Below are 19653 nucleotides of genomic sequence, written 5' to 3' on the forward strand. Positions count from 1 at the left end.
ACCACAGTATCACACGAAACCAAGTTCAGCTACTGCCTTTATGCAAAAGATTTAAAAGAGAAAATGAGAAGAGTTAATAGAATAGAAATAGTTAATAGAAAAAAAAAAAACACTGGGTGTCCCACATACAGTTTAATATCAACAATGTGAAGCAACAAATTCAATTTCACAGAGAAAAACGTCAAAACAATTCATAACATCAGTTAAGTAAACAGAAAAACAGTTCAATGTCTGACATGACTCTTCCTTTTTACTTTTATAAAAAAAAAAAAAAAAAAAAAAATCTAATTTATTCTGTAAAATTGCTGTCCAGGTGATTTCTTGCATGTGCTTATTCACATACTTAGATGAGGGATGATCCAAGCAGGGATCACTTTGGGCCACCACTTCATTGTGAATGACTTTATGACGTTACTAAACGTCTATATTAGACTCTACTGGAAGAACAATTACAGACAGCTTTCACAGAAAGCCTTTCCTGAGGGATCACGTTAGAAAAGAAGCCACATGTATCCCCAAACATCACAACATCCTCTACTGTCCATCTCTGGAACAAGTCAATGTAAACTTAGACGTGTGTAGTGCACAACCAAACACTGGCCCAGAGGCCACAGCTGGAGACTTTGTGCTGGACTAGACCCAAAGGAAACATGGGTTCATGACACCGATAGATAAACCAGTTCAGTCCAGCTATGTTTCGGTTCAGATAGTCTCTCGGTGGCAGTATGTTATAGAATAACAGTTTTGTTTTGCAGCAGCAAATGGGCAGCTTATTGGGCTGAGCTCAAATATTCATCTTTAAGTGCTATGAAACCAAAAATCCCCAATAGCAATGGCTCCAGCGTTGTAATAAATAGGCAGCTCAAGGAGATGGCAAAACATTTGCAATAGTGTCTTTGGCACTCTGACTCAACCTTTCAGGAAACATGACCTCGTATTCAACAACCAAGTCCCCGCGGCGCTCTGGGGATTTCGGAAGAGGGAGACCCTCCCCAGTGACACGCCGTTTCATCCCGGGACGAATTATTTCCTGTGTAGTCAACTTAATTTTGCGACCATCCAGTGTTGGGACGTTGATCACGCAACCACAAAGTGCCTGAGAAAGTAGAGAAAAAAGGGATTAGAAAGATGCAAAGAGATAACAAATTTAGACTAAGAAACCTTAAAATCCCTGTCTTACCTCTTTGAGTGTAATTTTTGCAGGATATATAACATCTGATCCGTCTCGTTTGTACACGGGATGTGGTTTATCTTTCACCACAAACACTATGTCTGCAGGGATGTTTGTTGGCGTCTCATCACCTTCCCTGGGGAAAGTTATCTTGGTCCCTTCCTTCCAGCCTTTCTTCACCTCCACGGTAAGAATCTTGTCCTCAGTTCGCGTTGTTCTTCCGTCGGGGTTCAGGCGTTTGCGTGAGATCTTCATCTTCTTGGTGCAGCCAGTGAACACTTCATCTAGACTGACCCTCAGGTCGTGGGTCACCGGAGGGTCCTGTTTTTTCTCCAGTCTCCCGCCGTGACTGCGTGTGTTAAAGGAGCGGGGGAAACCGCCCATGCCACCCATGCCAAAACTGGCAAACGGGTCATCGGTTTCCATATCCTCATCCATGCCACCATTGCGTCCGAAAAAGTGTTCGAAAGGGTTCTGTCCTCCAAAAAACTCAGAAAACATTGCATGAGGATCGCCTTGGAAAGTGTAGGTGAAATTACCGCCAGCACCTCCACCGCCGGGGACGCCTCCCTTCAGTCCTGTGTATGACAAACACAGAGGTCACATAACAGAATTTATGACATTTACTGGTTGCAAAATCAACACTATATAGAGCAAAAAGTGTTCCAAATTTTAAAAATAATAACCTTTTGAAGATTTCACTGATCATTTGTTTTACCAAAGTAAAAGGAAACGTCTGTCTTATGTGAATTTTTCATCTAATTTTTTTTTTGTATTCATTTAAAATGCAATAAATCTGCTATTATTTTAATTTTCCAATCTGTTACACATCAGTTATTTTTTTTAAATTCATAATTTTATTTCAAAGCCAAATTATTTTAATCTTTTTAATTTTTTTATTTTTTTGATTATCTACGATAACATTATAAGGTGTCATATGGTCATGTTACAAATGCTTGCCTCTAAGATGTACCCCACTTACAGGGCATGTCACATTTCAATTACACTTGTTGAGGGTAAAGTAAAAAAAATAATAATAATAATTATACACTGTATTTTTGCAACAAATCGACATATGTGTGGAATTACTGAGGATAAGGATTTACACAAACTGAGAAAGTAAAAGTGATAGGTTGTGTCCTGTTCTCCCCTGCATTTTCTTTTGGAAAAGATACAAGTCTAGGGTTGCGTCCAAATTTCAAGAATGGGACTCAACCCAAGGGCGAGCTGGCACTAAACACAGAACTGCTGACAGCACTCAGACGCTCCGCCTCTTTCTACCACGTGACCACCAGAATATTCCAGCAAGAGCGCGCTTCCACAAAGCCCCAGTGAGGCAGCCAATCAGAAAGCAGCATGACAATCGTTTCTATTTACAGTAACTGTACAGACTTATTAACATTACAGTAGTTTCACTTATGGTTTTCGCTCAATCGAGAATATACTACAGTTATCTAATATATTCAATATCGTGCACGTTATGCAAAATCTCATACAGATTTAAAAAAAAAAAAAAATCCTAATCCAGTCAGTAAACTCGTATAATCGGATAATCTCTGAACACACACGGACACGACAGTTTAAGATGTGAACTGTTAATTTAACACGAATTGCTAAAAATGTCTAATCTGTGTCATCAGACATGTCAACGCTTTATAGAGTTAGAAGCACAAGTGACACACAAGCTTGCATCATTTTACTCACCTTCTTCACCGAATCGGTCGTAAACGTCTTTCTTCTTCGGGTCGCTCAGCACGTCGTACGCCTCCGCGATCTCCTTGAACTTGTCCTCGGCGCCGGGAGACTTGTTTTTGTCCGGATGGTACTTGAGCGCTTGTTTGCGGTACGCTTTCTTGATCTCGTCGTCAGATGCGCCTTTCTGGATCCCCAGCACACTGTAATAATCCTTCCCCATCTTCACCATTGAGAGTTTCTTTTCTGGTCGATATTCTTCAGAAGACAAACAGCGGGTTCAGAGAAAGTCCTGCTTGCGTCGAGGCGGTTGTTTATCCGTCGAGTTCAGTTCACAACAACTCTAAACAAATCTTTTCTAACAGCTCGTGGCCTGATTTCATCGGAGAGCTGTTGTCCCGTCCACCTGAGTGGTTCTCTGTGCCGCTGTGTGGCTCTGGTTCCGCCCTATTTGAAACGGCGAGGAAAGATCGAGAAGTTTCTCAAAGTCGCTGGCTGTTTTTCACACTCGAGCCACGTGGATGTGCTGCTGCTGTTGCTCCACCCGTAGAACTGCTGCTGGATAGAAACGGTCAATTCAACACGTAACTGTTAAAAAATAACAATAATAGTAATAATTTAAAAAACGGTAATAAACGTGTTTGCGTGACGTCACAACGGACGCTTCTCATTTAAATAGCCATTACAGCTCTGAGCGCGTGACCGTCCCTATCCAAAGATTATTTTAGTGCATACTTTTTTTGTCCATTAAATTTATTTATTTAGCTACTTATTACTCGTTATATGAATGCTTAGTTATAATATATTTAAAACTTTATTTGTGCGTATTTTACTTGCTTTTTTCTCCCTAAAAGGTTTGATGTCAAGTTAATTTGCCGAATACTAATTGTATTTGCAAAACTTTACAACTTAATTATATGTTTCTGAGCCTCTGTTTTGTCTTGTCCCTCATCAAGACAATTTGTGAGTGTGTGTATATATGGATTCAAACAACCGATCTATAATAGAGATCAGTGATTCAAACACATTTTCAGTTTGCTATGGACAACTATATATATATATATATATATATACTATGCATACAACTGTATAACTCTTTTATAACAAATAATCGTTGTGCTCACATTGCTGTTGTCATCATTTCCACCACACACAAGCGTTGTTTAGAACAATCAAGTGTTTTCTGCCGCATCAACACTAGGTGGCGCTCGTGTTGTTTATTTAACGCATCTTGGTTCTAATCAGTCTCTGATTGGTTGCTGATAAGGCGTCTCTGATAGGTCTCACCCAATGACGCGCTCGAGCGCAGATCTCCGTGTCTGTCTTCCGCTCTTCTTGATTGGGCCTCGCGCTCGTCTCTCACCTGACCTGGATAAGCCATTCAAACTGCAACAATGAAGCATTACGAGGTAAGACATTGTTACTGTTTTTTTAGATTTCATCAAATCGCATTAGCGTTCAGAGACGCTTTTCCTGATGCGCTTCAGATCGAGAAATGATCGTGCTGTGTGGAAATGAATGAACTGCATGCGTTTATAATGACACGACTGAGGCTGAAGATGAGAGAAACGCGCCACAGTGTGACAGCACTCGGCCTGAGAGGAAGAATAACGAATCAGACAAGAAACGCGTTAGATGACAGATTATACAGAGTCTCAAACAACCCCTGGCCCAGATTACAACACAATGTGCGCAATAGGAATCTCGCTTGCGACATAATGCGTCCTCGAGGGAAGTCTAAAAATCAACGGCCTTTCACAAACGAGATGTATTGTGAATGGGAACCTCGTGCACTTGACTGACTCATTCATTCAAGCCCAAGCACCATTAAGTTATGTTTTCTGACTGTGGGTGTCTGACTGTAGAGAATTAAATCACAGCTCTGCTCTCCATAAACCCGGAAGTAGTGGATGCTTCTGTGTTTAATTTACTATTAGTGCACATATAATCTGGCCAGTGAATATGACACGAATGGCTAAATGAATATGAGTAGTTTTTAAAGACATTGTACACGGTGATGCAACTCTCTTGGCTTGCTGAACATGTGGAACAGGTTCGGTCAAAGTCGCGTTGATAAGACTGACATGAGCTGTGTTTGAGATGATCACGAGAGGGCGCTAAGAGATTTCGGGTATAATTCAGAGCAGTAACTAATAGATTAAGAAATGAACTGAGAAAGATACAAAAACCGACGTTATTACGCATAATAATTAAAATACATACATGTCTACTACTAGCGAAGTGAACTCACGCGCTTCTTCAGACAAACAGGGATCCTGTCTCTAGTGCGGTATTTCTCTTAAAAGTAAACTTTAAAATAATGCATTCCACCCACTGATCTATTTTATAGATAATATAGATAGATCAGTGATTCCACCCAGGTCTCTCGGTTGGAGTTTCTCTCTTTGGCAGTGGGTATTTATTTCCTCCAGTATCATCCGCTCGTGCCTCCCTTGAGTTATTAATAATCTCTCTCCCCCTTAAAACAGCACGCGCTAACGACATTGCAAATATTAATGAATGACGATTTGTGCATTTGTCATGAAATGGCCTAATTGATATATTTCATTATTTGTTTATTATTCTGTTTAACAATTTTAGTCATGATTTAATTTTTTTTTTCATTCAATAAAACTGCAATTGTGTTATTTGGATTAGTTAAAAAAAATTAACAAAGAATGCAGCAAACTAACACAAAATTATCTGTCTTTGCCAATAAACACTTAATTATTATATTTGATATATATATATATATATATATATATATATATATATATATATATATATATATATATATATAAAATATTTGTATGTATATGCTCCCGGGTAATTTTTTTTTTTGAGAATAATTTTTACATAATGTCACTCTGTGTGTGTGATGTTGTTGGGTTTGTGTAAATATTGGTTGTCTCTACATGAGGAGATGGCTGGACTCTGTTACGTGTGTGTGAGTGTGTGTGTTGGGGCGAGCTATAATTAGCACATACTGGGATGACTGGTGAGGGGTCCTGTTTCCTCTGGAGGTTCAGAAGTAAAATCGAAAAAAAGAGAATAAAGTTAATGTGAGTGAGGGAATGAGATACCAGTTTTGTCGATTTGTTTACATGAGTTTTTAGGGGGTCTGGGGGACATATGTGTTGATGAATAACAAGAGGGGGACAACACAGACATGGGAGGGTCGAGTCAAAGAGAGAGAGAGAGAGAGGGGTGGGGGCACAGACAGAGAGATTTATTTCCACAGCTGACATTTAAGCTACCGTCCCACACTCGTTTTTGGAGGTGAGAGGGAGTAAGAGAGGAAAGAAGTGAAAGACTCAGAGAAAGTGGACAAATAAAACCGACAATATGGACACCTTGGCTTTAGAGGCCACGCAGCCCAAAAAGGCTCAGAACGGAGCCGTGTCACTCCTGCCCGGACCCCCCACCCCCGCCAAACGCAAACCTGCTAAAAAGACTAAGAAAGCTGTGGTCTTTTTCGAGGTGGAGATTCTGGACGCTAAGACGAAGGACAAGCTCTGCTTCCTGGACAAGGTACGAGAGATTTTACCCTCATTTTCATTTTCAAAATCATCTTACACTGACATTACATTCATTTAGCAGACGCTTTTATCTAAAGCAACTTACAGTGCATTCAGGTTCCAATTATTATTTTTTTAAACCATTTCACCATAGCATTAATACTCTATAGTAATTTTTAGTATTTATTAAAAAGTTTTTTTTATGTTTAAAGTTTCAGTAATTTTGCTGTGTTTTTGTTCGTTTTAATTAATTAATTATTTAGTACTTTGACTTCAAATAAATTAAAATTAGAAACAGTCTTGGCATCCACATGAAATAAAATACATTTAAAAAAAAAAAAAAAAATATTTCATGTTTAAATTGAGAAACTGAAATGTTTTTGCATCAGTTTTATTTAATAATGTGCTGCAGAGCAATTTATGAAAATTGCAATTAAAAAGCTCAATTGCGTTTAAAAAAGTGTGAATAACTTCAAAGAAATGTTTTTAACCTCAAGACAGTGTTGGTTATCAACTATCCATGTACAGAGACTGGCTGGTAACATTAGCTTCAAGTCCGTTCTCTCTTTAATAACTCTTGCTCATGTTCAAATGAAAGCACATGTTTTTCCCGCTGTAAGACGCTCATTCCTCGAGCGGTGCTATCTATAGAAACCCAGCGTTGTGGTGTTCTTCCTGTGAGGAGGTGCCTGTCCTGAATCCTCTAGAATCCCAGGATTATTGAGGATCGCACACGTATGTCCTCGGATTAGCCGCCGCTTCCCCTGTGATGTCACTCTGTTGTCATGACATCACAGAGGGAAAGATTCCTAGAGTAGCTCCAAACAACTGAAGATTTAAAGGATTTTGGAGGGAAAATGATTTATGACTTAAATTTATACTTGATGATAACGGTCACAGAAATTGCCATTGCATTTATTCATGATGCTTCTAAGTGTATTTTATTCGGAAGTTGTATTTTATGATGCATTGTAAAAAATAATAAATTGCAAAGTGTTAAATGCTATTTCAGCTTTTCTGCTTCAAAATATCTCTGTGATGATAGCTTTTTTATAGTGTTGAAATTAGCTTACACTTTTTTTTTTTTTGTCTTTTTTTTAAGATAAGTAAGTAGTCACATTTTATTATTTATTATTATATACGCTTCTCTCATATACAGTCCACAGAAAGAAACACACAATCATCAGATAAAGCAGTTTTTTTGAAGTCTCCTGGCTGTTTCGGGGACCTCTAAAGGTCTTCTGGGAGATCTGCTCAGTTGGCTGTGTTTGTGTTGGTGGGGTTGTTTGTTTGTTTGTTTGTTTGGTGTTTTGAGTCTGTCAGAACAGCTGCTGTACTAAAGCCACATCGCCTGGGGATTGTAGCTAAATTTACCCTCATCTCTCTCTCTCTCACACACACACACACACACACACACACGCTCTAAACGGGTGTCTGTGTGTTTGTTGATGGCAGGTTGAGCCCAATGCCACCATCGGGGAAATCAAGTCCATGTTCCACAAGAGTCGTGAGTATACCTGAGTCTCTGATCTTCTCTCAGCTAATGAAGCGGTGATATTTGATACGTTTAAGCTGTTCATAAGAGCCTAATTTAACAAGCTGATGTATTATTCATTTAGCGAGGGAAAGTCACTGGGAAAATGTGCTTCCTTGTTTTGAAAATAATGTCACGGTGAAAAGATTGTAATAAAATAGGTGAACCCTGAGATGTACACTACCATTCGAAAGGTCACCCCCATTTCAAATACATGCCATTTTTTTGGTAGAGATGCTAAAAATGTTAACAATATTTCATAGTATTACAGTTTTTTTTTTTTTTTTTGCTGAATTTTTTTATCAAATAATTGCAGCCTTGGTGAGCAGAAGACATTTTTGAAAAATATTAAAATGTCTTTACCAAAGCATTTGAACAAAAGTGTGTTTAAAGTGAGTGCGTGTGTATTTTCAGTACTGTAATTGTTTTCCTGTATTTCTTGTTTGTTTCAGACCCTCAGTGGTATCCGGCCCGGCAATCCATTCGTTTGGATCCCAGTACGTATTAAAATGTTAATATGAGTCCAATATCTGGACGCTATCTTCTGTAGGATTCATGCGGTGAAGTTCCAGCTGTTTCTTTAAGAGTCTGCAGGTTGTTTGTGCTGCAGGTCTCAGTTTTCTGATTAACAGCACAAATCGAAACATTATGGGTCTTGTGGTCCAGTTATTATCAATCTAGTGGAAGGAGTCACGTACACACTTAAGATCTCTCTGTTAGATGTCAGCAGCTTCTGTTGTTTGGTAGTGCTGATGTGTTGTGGGTTTGTTGTGCAGAGGGGAAATCACTGAAGGACGAGGACGTGCTGCAGCATCTGCCTGTGGGAACCACAGCCACCTTCTACTTCAGAGACCTGGGGGCCCAGATCAGCTGGGTCACGGTGAGAGACCACACACACACACACACACTCCACCAGATCAGCTGGGTCACGGTGAGAGACCACACACACACACACACACACACACACACACACTCCACCAGATCACCTGGGTCACGGTGAGAGACCCACACACACACACACACACACACACACACACACACACACACTCCACCAGATCACCTGGGTCACCGTGAGAGACCCCACACACACACACACACACACACACACACACACTCCACCAGATCACCTGGGTCACCGTGAGAGACCCCACACACACACACACACACACACACACACACACTCCACCAGATCACCTGGGTCACGGTGAGAGACCCCACACACACACACACACACACACACACACACTCACACACGCACGCTCACACACTCCACCAGATCAGCTGGGTCACGGTGAGAGACCACACACACACACACTCACACACACTCCACCAGATCAGCTGGGTCACGGTGAGAGACCACACACACACACACTCACACACACTCCACCAGATCAGCTGGGTCACGGTGAGAGACCCCACACACACACATTCTGCACATCACACACACATTCTCCACATCTCCTGCAAACAACAGGCTACAGAACAGAAGTCATTTATTTCCAGTGGAGATCAGTACCGAGTCTGAGTGCTGGTCATGCGTTTGGATAATTTTGGATCCAGTTTGAGTTTAGGTTACATTCATACATTTAAACCTTCGTGACTGGAACATGTGCAACCAGGTATGATGTATTCAAATCAAACTGAGCACGGGATGTGAGTTATCAGTATATTTCCACTTTAAAACGATCATGTAAATACTATTTCTGTGAAATGATGGTTAATGTATGGACTAATTATGACAGAAATAATTACTACTTTATCCCTAGAAAACCAATTTGTATTTTTTTTTTTGACGTTTTGATGTCATTATTGTATTTATGTACAATTTGCATGATAGCTAAACATGCTAACAACTTGTTAAACATGCTAGCGTTATGGTAGTAATGTTAATCATGCTAGTAACATGCAAGTAACTTGCTTGTGTAAGAAACATGTTAGCAACTTGCTAAACATGTTAGCATTATCCCAGTAATATGCTAATCATGCTTAAACATGTTAGCAACATGCTAGTCATGCTAGAAACAGCCTAGCAGGTACACTAGCATAGACTGTAATGCCTTGAAAACATTCCAACTTTAATCTTTAAAACCATTTTAACTTTCAAATTACTTCAAACTCAAAACTTTCAGACAGCAAGCTATAATTCAAACTACTTTAAATGTTCTGGCTAGGCTTTTTCAAGCCAACTTAAAGTCTGTCTTGTCTTTAGACTATACTGATCTAGTTTTAATATAAATCAAATCTCCAGTCTCTCTCATTCGCGGTGAATCCAAACACACGTTCGGTGCGCTTGGCATTGATTGCGTTATACGAGTGGAATATATTTGCAACACATCACATGATTAAACAGAGGCAGATTGATGTTCTGGAGATCATGTGACACGAGTGTTTTGATGTTTCCTGCTGCTCTCTGAGAAACTTCAGCGAGAGCTCTGTGAATAACGTCATAGTTGGACTCCGTTATGTGTATTAAATGTGCTTAATGTCAGTGTTTATCCGGCTGTGTTAATCTGTCTCTCTCAACCAGTGTGTTTAGTGTCTGTCACATTATCTCTGTGAGAGCATGAGATATTTATAACCTGGAAACATGAACGCAGAGGAGCTGAGCGCATTATAACGCTTCTGTCTCTCTCTCAGGTGTTTCTGACAGAGTACGCCGGCCCGCTGCTCATCTATCTCATGTTTTACTTCCGAGTGCCGTTTATTTATGCACCTAAATACGACTTCACCACCAGCAAACACTGGGTCGTACAGTGAGTACAGAAGCAGTATAACATGCTTTTCATTTAACGGTTTGTAACCGTGTCGAGGCAATAAAGAGACATCTTTGATGCTAATCATGACAAAAGTTAACCTTCTGTGTAAAGACAGTTTGTTTGGTGTCTCTTTCTGTAACATTTTACACAGTAAAGTGACTGACAGCTTCAGAGGGCTGATGGGTAATTGAGTGTTTGTATCTGTGTAGTTTGGCGTGCATGTGTCACTCCTTCCACTACGTGAAGAGACTCCTGGAAACACTGTTTGTCCATCGCTTCTCACACGGGACTATGCCTCTCCGCAACATCTTCAAGGTGAGAGAAAAGGCTTCTCGTAATGGATTTAACTAAGTAGATCTGTGCAAATGAATCATAAAAACTGACATCTTTCTTTAGATGTTTTATAGACTGTCAAATATAAATGCATCGTCAAAGAGGGAATTACTAATGACCAATGAAATCGTGCTTTATGCAAAACATGTGCTTTTATTCTTAAAATTGCTTTGAATTTGTTCCAGACAATAATAGACCGCACATAACCATAAAAAGAATTGATGGCTGTTTCTAAGAAACACTGTAGAAAGTGCTGGCTCTGGAAATGAGTCTTCCTGAAACTGCTATTATTCATGAGCACAAACGAGTCAATTAATCACGACTTGTCACATGGAGAGAGAAAAATATGTTAGAAATGTCAGCCACCCAGTCGCTTCTAAGACGTGATAAATGCAGATGGACCTTTGCAGTAATATTTCGGTGTGTGTTTTGCAGAACTGCACGTATTACTGGGGATTTGCAGCTTGGATGGCGTATTACATCAACCACCCGCTCTACACACCACCCAGTGAGTCCAACACATTCACACACTTTATCACAGGAATAAATGACGTTTTAAACTCTATTCAAATGCAAAAATGTGCTTTTATTCAATTGCAATACTATTTCACAATTATTATTTATTTTGCTGTTTGATCAAATAAAGTGAATCGACGACTTTCGAAAAGATCAGTTCAATTCAATACACTTTATTGTTCCCAGTGAGGAAATTTGTCTTGGACACTTGAGCCTGCAAACACATACACTGATCGAAATCACATTGCATAATAAAAATTCACACAAACAGGGGGTTACATGTATTCGCATGTTTAAGATTTGTTAAAGCGGTTGACAGAGTGTGTGTTCAGCTCATGTTTTGTGTTGTTTGTGTTGCAGCCTACGGAGAGCAGCAGATCCGACTGGCCCTGACCGTCTTCCTGGTAAGAGCTGTTTATACAGGATGATGAATTATGATAAAGATCAGGTCTAATGATCTCTTTACGGTCCCAGTTCTGTCAGATCGGAAACTTCTCCATCCACATTGCTCTGAGAAATCTCCGACCGCCCGGTACGATCCCACAGCCCAATCTGTAATTTACACTTAATCTGTGATTAGACTGCCAAAAGACCTGCTTTTATTCATCTTTCTGCAGGATCTAAGACCAGGAAGATCCCATACCCGACGAAAAACCCCTTTACTTGGATCTTCCTGCTGGTCTCCTGTCCCAACTACACGTATGAGGTCAGACACACTCCGCTGGAGACGACCGCTTTATCTGCTCTCTTGAGAGCTGATCTAGCTTCAGTGTTTCTTTTGTGTCCTGAAGAAGATCTTCAATCATTATGCTGAGATGCTCTTATTCTTTACGTTTATCATAACCCTTAGTACAAATGAAATCTCACAAGTCAAAGTTTGGTTCATAGACAAACTCAAAAAAGCGATGCTCAGAATCAGTCGATTATTTATTGTTAAGACAAACCTTTAAAGGGTCATGAATTCAGGAAATTCATATTACTCGCCTCAAAATGCAATCATTGTTTTTTTTTTAATGCATTGTGAAAATGCATGTTAAATATTATATGTGAATAATTATTGTCATGGTGTGTGTGTGTGTGTGTGTGTGTGTGTGTGTGTGCAGCTGGGCTCGTGGCTGGGCTTCACTCTGATGACCCAGTGTCTGCCCGTGGCCTTCTTCACGCTGGTGGGCTTCATTCAGATGACCGTGTGGGCGAAAGGAAAGCACCGCAGCTATCTGAAGGAGTTTCGTGACTACCCCACGCTCCGCTCACCCATCCTGCCCTTCATCCTGTAGGACAGAGTCACGCAGTGTTCCCCTCGTCTTTTTAACCTTTTCCTCTTCCCTCGTCCTCCCCTTCTCATCTCTTTTATACTGTGTCATGTCCCGCCTGCATTGGTTTCACATGCGTGTTTCCTGCGTTTGATCATCTCCTGGAGGATCTCCTGACTCTGAAGATTAAAGTCAGCTCCGATCCAGAACCTGCTGAAGCTTGGCTCTCGTGGCTCCACATCGCCCTCTGTGGGCTGGATGATGTCATCATCTGGGGACACCTCGAGAGCACGTCCGGATCACAATCCAGTCACCCAAAAGAAATAAGAACTTAGCAACAAAGAAAACAGAGCACATTTTAGGACCATGATCATGATTAAACACCCTTTCCTGTGTCTGGACAATGCAATCCCCCCCCCCCCCCCCCCCCCCGTAACATTAATGAAGGGAGATTGAAATGTCAATACCAATCCTTTAACTATCTTTAATAGTCATCTACTTACAGCAAAATCATTTCCCCCAGACATGGACGTTTCTTCATTAGATCCTTGTCATGTTACATCTCAAAGAGGTAGTTCACCTAAAATTTAAAGTCAATTCTTCATCATTTATTCACCCTCAAGTTGTTACAAACAAAAGAAGATATTTTGAAGAATTCAGTTGTCGGTAGCCATTGACTTCCATAGAATGTTTTCCCATAAAAGTCGATGGCTACCAGCAACTGTTTGATTACCTTAATTCTCCTCAATATCTTTTGTGTTCAACAGAAGAAACTCAAGGATTTTGAGTAATTTTTGGATGACCTACCCCTTTAAAAAGCTCTAAAGGGAACTGGTTTAACATGTATTTACAGTATTTCCTCCTCTGTATCTGGTTTGTGCTCCGCTGCTGGGAATCCTCCTGTATTTCGAGTGCACTACATGTACTGAGATCGCTGATATGCTCTGATAAAGTGACGGCTGTGACTTTAGTGAAGATGTCTAGTTCTGCTTGTCACTCAATAACTAAAACACTAACAACAGGACCTGAAGTAACCGCTGGAAGACAAGCGCCGCAGAGACACGTGTGCTGTGTGCGTCTCTTACATCTGAAGATGAAGGTAACCTGGCACAGACTGCAGAACTGTTTGTTGACCTAACAGTTTATATAAAATAAAAAACACTGTCATTGGCTTGTGCTCTGTCCGTTTACAGTCATAATGCATGTTGTGGAGTTCAAGAAAAGTGCTTAGCTTTTGATTGCATTCTGCTAAATTGGCTGTGCATCATAACACTGTTCAGTTCTTGGATAAAAGTCTTTGCTCTTATCCATCCGTGTGTGTTTTCCAGGTGTTAACTGTACACCATCTTTCATACACTTTTAAATATATTCATCATTCATAGAACATACACAGTATTTAAATTATAAAACCAATCAGTTAATATCAAAATATTTTTAATTTATTGCTCACTTTTTTTTGTTTTGTTCTAAATTAAGTAATTTCAGTTGTATTGTAATTATGTTAACATTTCCTTTATATGATATCCTGAACTAGTATATCTTTAAATAGTGCAAGTACATTATTACCACTTTTTCCACATTAAAAACATAGGGTCTCATTCATGAAACATTAGTAAATATACGAGTAAATATCTGAGTGATTTGCGCGTAAAGAGAACTTCCCGAAAACTCTTCTCCTGATTCACAAAAACTTCGTAAACGTCAGATGTGATAGTGAAATGTGTGTGTGTTAATGAATTCCAATCAGTCGTAAGTGGGACGCGCGTGCACGCTCACTCTCAATTACCATAAATCCCGCCCATTAAATCCGACTGACAACTACATATGAGCATCATATTTTGACACCAAACGAAGTATTTCAACATGTCTTCTTAAAAGCGACTGAAAAAGAAACATTTCTCAGCTGCAGAAATTGAAGTTTTATTATCAGAAGTTCATTCAAAACGCCACATTTTATTTTCAAGCGTACTACTGGTGTATCAGGTCCTAAAAAAGGAAGTTTGGCAGCATATTACAGATCCTATTAGCTACTGGCTCTCATAATAAAAGTTAAAAGAAAAACCGTATGTAATTAATATATATAATATTTTTTTCAAAATGCTGTGTAAATATGTACCCGATTAAGGTGAATTAAAATGCAGCCGTATTAATGAGCAAAACGTTCAGACGTTAAACGCACTATTTACGCGTGGCTGGGAGCAGGTGTAGATTTCTTTCGTACCAACTAACATTTGGAAAATACGAACGTTTTAATGAATCCGAAAATTTACGCCAAAACCACTTTACACGCGATTTACACAAAAATTCGTTCTGCTCGTGTTTCATGAATGAGACTCATTGTCTTTGAGTATTTTATTCTTAAAGTTGGATAACTGTTAAATAGTGAATTTTGGTACATATTTACACATACATAGATTTATAATACAATGTGTTATTAGTGCATTTATACTTCATAGTAGAGGCACACTAAATTATAGGTCTTTACTTAATACATTTTTACTCAATTTTTCATTAAAAACTAAATAGTTAATCCACTGAAATGTAAAGTGATCATAGTACACTTTAAAGTAATGCAATTATATGCTATTAAGTGTATTTATATTAGATGTACTGAAGTAGCACATTTGGGAAATATACTTCTAACTACTACATTACTAATATATTGAAATTAAATCAACTGAATTTAAACTTAACTATATAAACGTGTACTAACATTTGAACATTATTTTAAATCATTCAAAGTACACTTTTAAGGTAAAGAAAATGCTCCATTCACGTTTTGAGAGCTCACAAGATCATCTTTATTATTGAGAGCGCTGTATATTTATATATGTACACACAGAAGCAAGAGAAAACTGATGGAGAACTGAAGACGTTTATGCTGCTTCTGCCTCGATCCTCTTTTTCCTCAAGTTCAGTCTCCTCTCTCTCTCGTACTCTTTCATCCTCATCACATAACTGCAAAGAAGAAGAGAAAACACACTCATTTTGAGCAAGAAAATAAATAAATACTTTGTGCATAACTGGTGATCACCACAGTATGAAACATGATTTGATATGTTCATGATGGTTATGGACCTACTTTTACACCTCAAGACAGGGCTAAAAGAGATAATTCAATTAACATTTATCATGGTTTAATAATTCAAATATTTGAACTTTTAAGACTCGTTTTATTAAAATGTATAAATTATTACGCTTTGTGATGAAAGTAAGAAAGGATATATATTTATTCAGGGAAATGTTAAAGCTTTCTAAATCTTTGCTCATCTAAATAATTAATCCAGCAGAAATTACGATTTCATTTAAGATAAATTTAATGAGATTACTGTTGGCATGAAATATGCTTTCAATGTCAGATTGTAATGGATGAAATCATTAAAACATCCTGATGGAGAAAGCAGTGACACTTTCCACCAGGTGCAGTGAAACTGAACGAGTGCAGCTTCTCTTACTCCTGATGTTCACAGTAGTCCCAGTCGTGTCTCTCGTGTTTGCAGGCCAGGAAGTTGGGGAAATTGTCTCTCTTGCACTTGAGGAGTTTGAGCAGGTAGTGTGCGCAGTAATCCCGCTGCTCCACCGGCAGCATGGCCAGGTTCATCTGCTCCTGCGTCGCCACCATCTCTGATAAAAACAACACAGCGAACACAGGTTCAACAAGACACGGACTACAACCATACATCCGGTCCATCTCTGTGGTACTATTATATTACAGGGTCAACAAGATACGACAGCTCATATATATATATATATATATAGTCTTATATTTTACCTGATTATTGTCTGTTCAACAGCTAACCATATTTTAACCATGTTCATATTGGCTTTATACTTGTACTCTGCACAGTGACAATAAAGTTGTATCTAATCTAATCTTTTAACTGAATAAATGTTATTGTTTTCACAATAAACAGATTTATGGTGATTCTAAGCAATTGGAATGTGTATTTTGAACATATTAAAATAAATAAACAGAAACAAAAAAGTATGTTAAGTTTTATTTACTTTTAAATTCAGAAATATTGTGCTTTTCTTGCCTGTGGCATACATTTATGACAAATTAGCACCAGATTACTAGTTTATATTAAGACTGCAATGCAAGTGGGAGGAAGTTTGATGTTTTTAAGAAAAAGATCGATGCAATTTAAATACTTTTTTTAATAAACTGCTTAGATTAGCCTAAACAAGTTACCTTCATTCTATTTGTTTTCTTCAAAACCGGTCAGAAGTTTTTCAAATCAGTTATAAAGACACAGATTGGCCTGATTTAAGTCAATAACTCAATATCTTACTGCTGGTTAGTCTAAACAGTGCAAACATGGTGTCTGTGTTCATACACTGGCCCCTGAGTTATAGTGATCCCAGCCCTGCAAGAGCACAGGTGAGAACTGTCATGTAAACAGACCCTAAACAAACACATCTAGGCGCATGTTTGGTCGAAGCCTCTCGATTGGACCTGAAGTTCAAACTAAATCTGTTCAGTTTAGAGACTCAATCACGTGTGAGAGTGAGGGATGAAGTGTCACCTCTCTCTCTGCGCTCCGGGAAGCCCAGCTGCGGGTCATATTCAGACGGTTTCCTCGGGTCTGGCGTAGTGTCTCTTTCCGTGATGTAGCTCCGCACGAGGTGGGACCCCATTCTGGACGCAGAATATCACCGCTGCCTGCAAAAAAATGTGTAATGTCCAATCACTGACAATAATAGTTTAACTTATAATGGAGAAATCAAAACAAATCTGCACACTGCCATTCGGTCACCTCCAGAAAACTTCTGTTTCCGGTCTGCGCCGGAAGTAAACACGTGCAACGAGTGACACACCCCTAAAGGTCCTCGAGATGGATTACTCCGTACCGAATCGAGTCTCCATAAAGGCTGTCAGAATTTTAACTCAAAATCAATAAAATCAATCACTTATATTGCTGTTTCATAATTTCATGAATTAATTAGCTTTAGATTTTAATTTATATATCAACATAACATATTCTTCGCTTCTCTCATTTATAAAATTAAATAAAACCAGTTTAGTTCGATTAACAAATTTATGAACAATCAGGATAGTATATAAATAAAACTGACATATACTTATTTTTTTTCGCGCGGTGACAGCCAGCCAGAAATTAAAAAACTAACGGTCAGTCAACATGCCCTGATCCATTTCATTTATTTGATGGATTAATGTGTGTATTTATGATTATTAACAGACTAATAACATTGTCAGGTCTAGTTAAACAGAACTGGGTGTGGAAGTGAATGTTTTGTTTACTGATGGACTAAAACAACTGGATTCATGTAAACCTATACGCAAATTCTTCAGGTAAGTTAAGTTAGGCAGCTACAGTTACTTAAAATATTAAAGTTAACTGAACGTTTAGGCTAAGTTTGAAAATTGATTTTCTTGAGTAAGTGTCTTCTTCTAGAAAAAGGGAAATTAAAAGTTCTTTATTACTGTCGGGTACACATTTCACATTTCTGTAACTTATGTCATTACACCTGAGAAGAGATGATGCTGACCCTCAGAGGACCTCAGATGATGCTAACCCTGAATCAACAAACAGAACTAACAATTATTGCTACATGTGTGACTGTATCATATAATAACTTAATTAATAATATTGATAGTTCATCGTTTAGCTGACTACGTCTTGTATTATTATTATTATTTTTATTTTTTTCTAAAATCCTGTCAAATGTGCACAAACTACTAGCTACTACTAAATATTGTAGAAACATAATTTTCTGTAAAGTTGCTTTGTAACGATTTGTATTGTAAAAAGCGCTATACAAATAAACTTGAATTGAATTTAATTATCGCTGATAGACCAACGAGCAAATGTCTTGGCTTCTTTCAGATCTCAGGCACTGGGTCACAATCAACATCCTGGAAACAGGTCTGAAGGAATGATGACCAGGTTTTAAGTCACCATGATACTTATTTTTACATTATATAAGTGCACAACACAATATACAGTATATAAAAAAGGGTAAACCTGGGATCAAATAGATTTACGATTCATTTAAAAGTGGCTGCTATAGTTGATGCTGACCACTAGATGTCACTGGTAGGGTCTGTCTCTGAGGCTTTGAATCTTTTTTTGTAGAGTTAGGAAAAAGCCTCTAAAGCTTCACAGGGCTTCATCTGCCAATCTCTGTAGTCTGATGTTAAGACACATCAATGTGAAGCTGAGGGCTCTGACCTATCATAAATATGAGGAAAAGATACATATGGTCTGCTCAACATGAAAGGATTGGTGTACAACATCTGAACTTTGATTAGTGAGACATAAAATAAAATAAATACAATAAAACATTTAATCAAATATTTTAAAACCGCAAAAACAAAAATCTTACAATAATATAATACATTTGGCTTCTTCAGCTTAAAGCACAAACCAAGCCTGTATTTTTCAGATTGGCCCAGTAAATGTACAAGCACATTGTAGGGTAAACAAATAGAAAAATACAGAAAGGACATTTGTATTTGCATGTGTGTTCATGAACCAGGATTTTACCATTCTCTTCAAATTAGTCTCCAACCCACCATGGTGCAGTGGCTTTTTCAGGCACATACGCACTAACCACAGCAGTCTCTTTGCTTGCTCGGCGCTGTCTCTCAGCACTGGTCTCTTATAGCAAGCTTACAGGTCCTCCGACAGATCTCAGTCAGGTCTGCCGAGGTCTGGGACAGATATGCCAGGTCTACATCCTGAAAACACAAAGAAATGCACATTTAGTGATGCTTTCTTGTGGAAATGCATGTATACATAGGTTGTGTGTAAATTAGATTTCTCTCTCAGGTCGATAAAAATAGGCTAATAAATCATGGATTCACTTGTGTGTTTTGCGTCGCTGTTTACCTAATCTCCAGCGAAGGCTTTCTGCA

The 19653-nt window shown here is 38.7% G+C and overlaps 3 protein-coding genes across 5 annotated transcripts; 1 reads left to right on the forward strand and 2 right to left on the reverse strand.

The window, feature by feature from the left end:
- Positions 1-119: 119 nt before the first annotated feature.
- On the reverse strand, positions 120-3424 carry LOC127949513 (dnaJ homolog subfamily B member 1-like). The gene is made up of 3 exons (XM_052546912.1): positions 2876-3424; positions 1181-1749; positions 120-1096 (listed from the first exon to the last, which is right to left on the reverse strand). Exons 1-3 carry the CDS (start codon positions 3093-3095, stop codon positions 863-865), a joined length of 1023 nt encoding a protein of 340 aa, XP_052402872.1. The 5' UTR covers positions 3096-3424; the 3' UTR covers positions 120-862.
- A 717-nt stretch (positions 3425-4141) lies between these two features.
- Positions 4142-14079, forward strand: LOC127949507 (very-long-chain enoyl-CoA reductase). Of its 2 annotated transcripts, XM_052546888.1 has the most exons (12): positions 4142-4272; positions 6344-6394; positions 7837-7888; positions 8368-8412; positions 8692-8795; positions 10553-10668; positions 10881-10986; positions 11440-11512; positions 11881-11924; positions 11995-12052; positions 12138-12226; positions 12624-14079. In XM_052546888.1, exons 1-12 carry the CDS (start codon positions 4258-4260, stop codon positions 12795-12797), a joined length of 927 nt encoding a protein of 308 aa, XP_052402848.1. In that variant the 5' UTR covers positions 4142-4257; the 3' UTR covers positions 12798-14079. The 2 variants fall into 2 exon arrangements, with proteins under 2 accessions (XP_052402848.1, XP_052402847.1); XM_052546887.1 differs by lacking the exon at positions 4142-4272 and having other exon boundaries at positions 5763-6394.
- A 1471-nt stretch (positions 14080-15550) lies between these two features.
- Positions 15551-17634, reverse strand: LOC127949559 (NADH dehydrogenase [ubiquinone] 1 beta subcomplex subunit 7-like). Of its 2 annotated transcripts, XM_052547013.1 has the most exons (4): positions 17531-17634; positions 17300-17436; positions 16229-16397; positions 15551-15731 (listed from the first exon to the last, which is right to left on the reverse strand). In XM_052547013.1, the coding sequence occupies exons 2-4, from the start codon at positions 17409-17411 to the stop codon at positions 15650-15652; spliced, it is 363 nt and encodes a 120-aa protein (XP_052402973.1). In that variant the 5' UTR covers positions 17412-17436; positions 17531-17634; the 3' UTR covers positions 15551-15649. The 2 variants fall into 2 exon arrangements, with proteins under 2 accessions (XP_052402973.1, XP_052402971.1); XM_052547011.1 differs by having other exon boundaries at positions 17300-17532.
- Positions 17635-19653: the final 2019 nt, after the last annotated feature.

Source organism: Carassius gibelio, chromosome B1 (genome assembly GCF_023724105.1).
Source record: "Carassius gibelio isolate Cgi1373 ecotype wild population from Czech Republic chromosome B1, carGib1.2-hapl.c, whole genome shotgun sequence".
Taxonomy (NCBI): domain Eukaryota; kingdom Metazoa; phylum Chordata; class Actinopteri; order Cypriniformes; family Cyprinidae; genus Carassius; species Carassius gibelio.

Bases quoted from the DNA above. Each gene is read 5' to 3' on its own strand.
- LOC127949513 (XM_052546912.1), bottom strand. From the start codon at position 3,095: ATGGTGAAGATGGGGAAGGATTATTACAGTGTGCTGGGGATCCAGAAA. The intron at 1,750-2,875 runs GTGAGTAAAATG...TGTCATACACAG, and splicing joins CGACCGATTCGGTGAAGAAG to GACTGAAGGGAGGCGTCCCC. The intron at 1,097-1,180 runs GTAAGACAGGGA...CTACTTTCTCAG, and splicing joins CAAAAATTACACTCAAAGAG to GCACTTTGTGGTTGCGTGAT.
- LOC127949507 (XM_052546887.1), top strand. From the start codon at position 6,209: ATGGACACCTTGGCTTTAGAGGCCACGCAGCCCAAAAAGGCTCAGAAC. The intron at 10,669-10,880 runs GTGAGTACAGAA...GTATCTGTGTAG, and splicing joins AGCAAACACTGGGTCGTACA to TTTGGCGTGCATGTGTCACT. The intron at 11,513-11,880 runs GTGAGTCCAACA...TTTGTGTTGCAG, and splicing joins CCCGCTCTACACACCACCCA to CCTACGGAGAGCAGCAGATC.
- LOC127949559 (XM_052547013.1), bottom strand. From the start codon at position 17,411: ATGGGGTCCCACCTCGTGCGGAGCTACATCACGGAAAGAGACACTACG. The intron at 16,398-17,299 runs GTGACACTTCAT...TGTTTTTATCAG, and splicing joins CCCGGAGCGCAGAGAGAGAG to AGATGGTGGCGACGCAGGAG. The intron at 15,732-16,228 runs GTAAGAGAAGCT...TCTTCTTTGCAG, and splicing joins GACTACTGTGAACATCAGGA to TTATGTGATGAGGATGAAAG.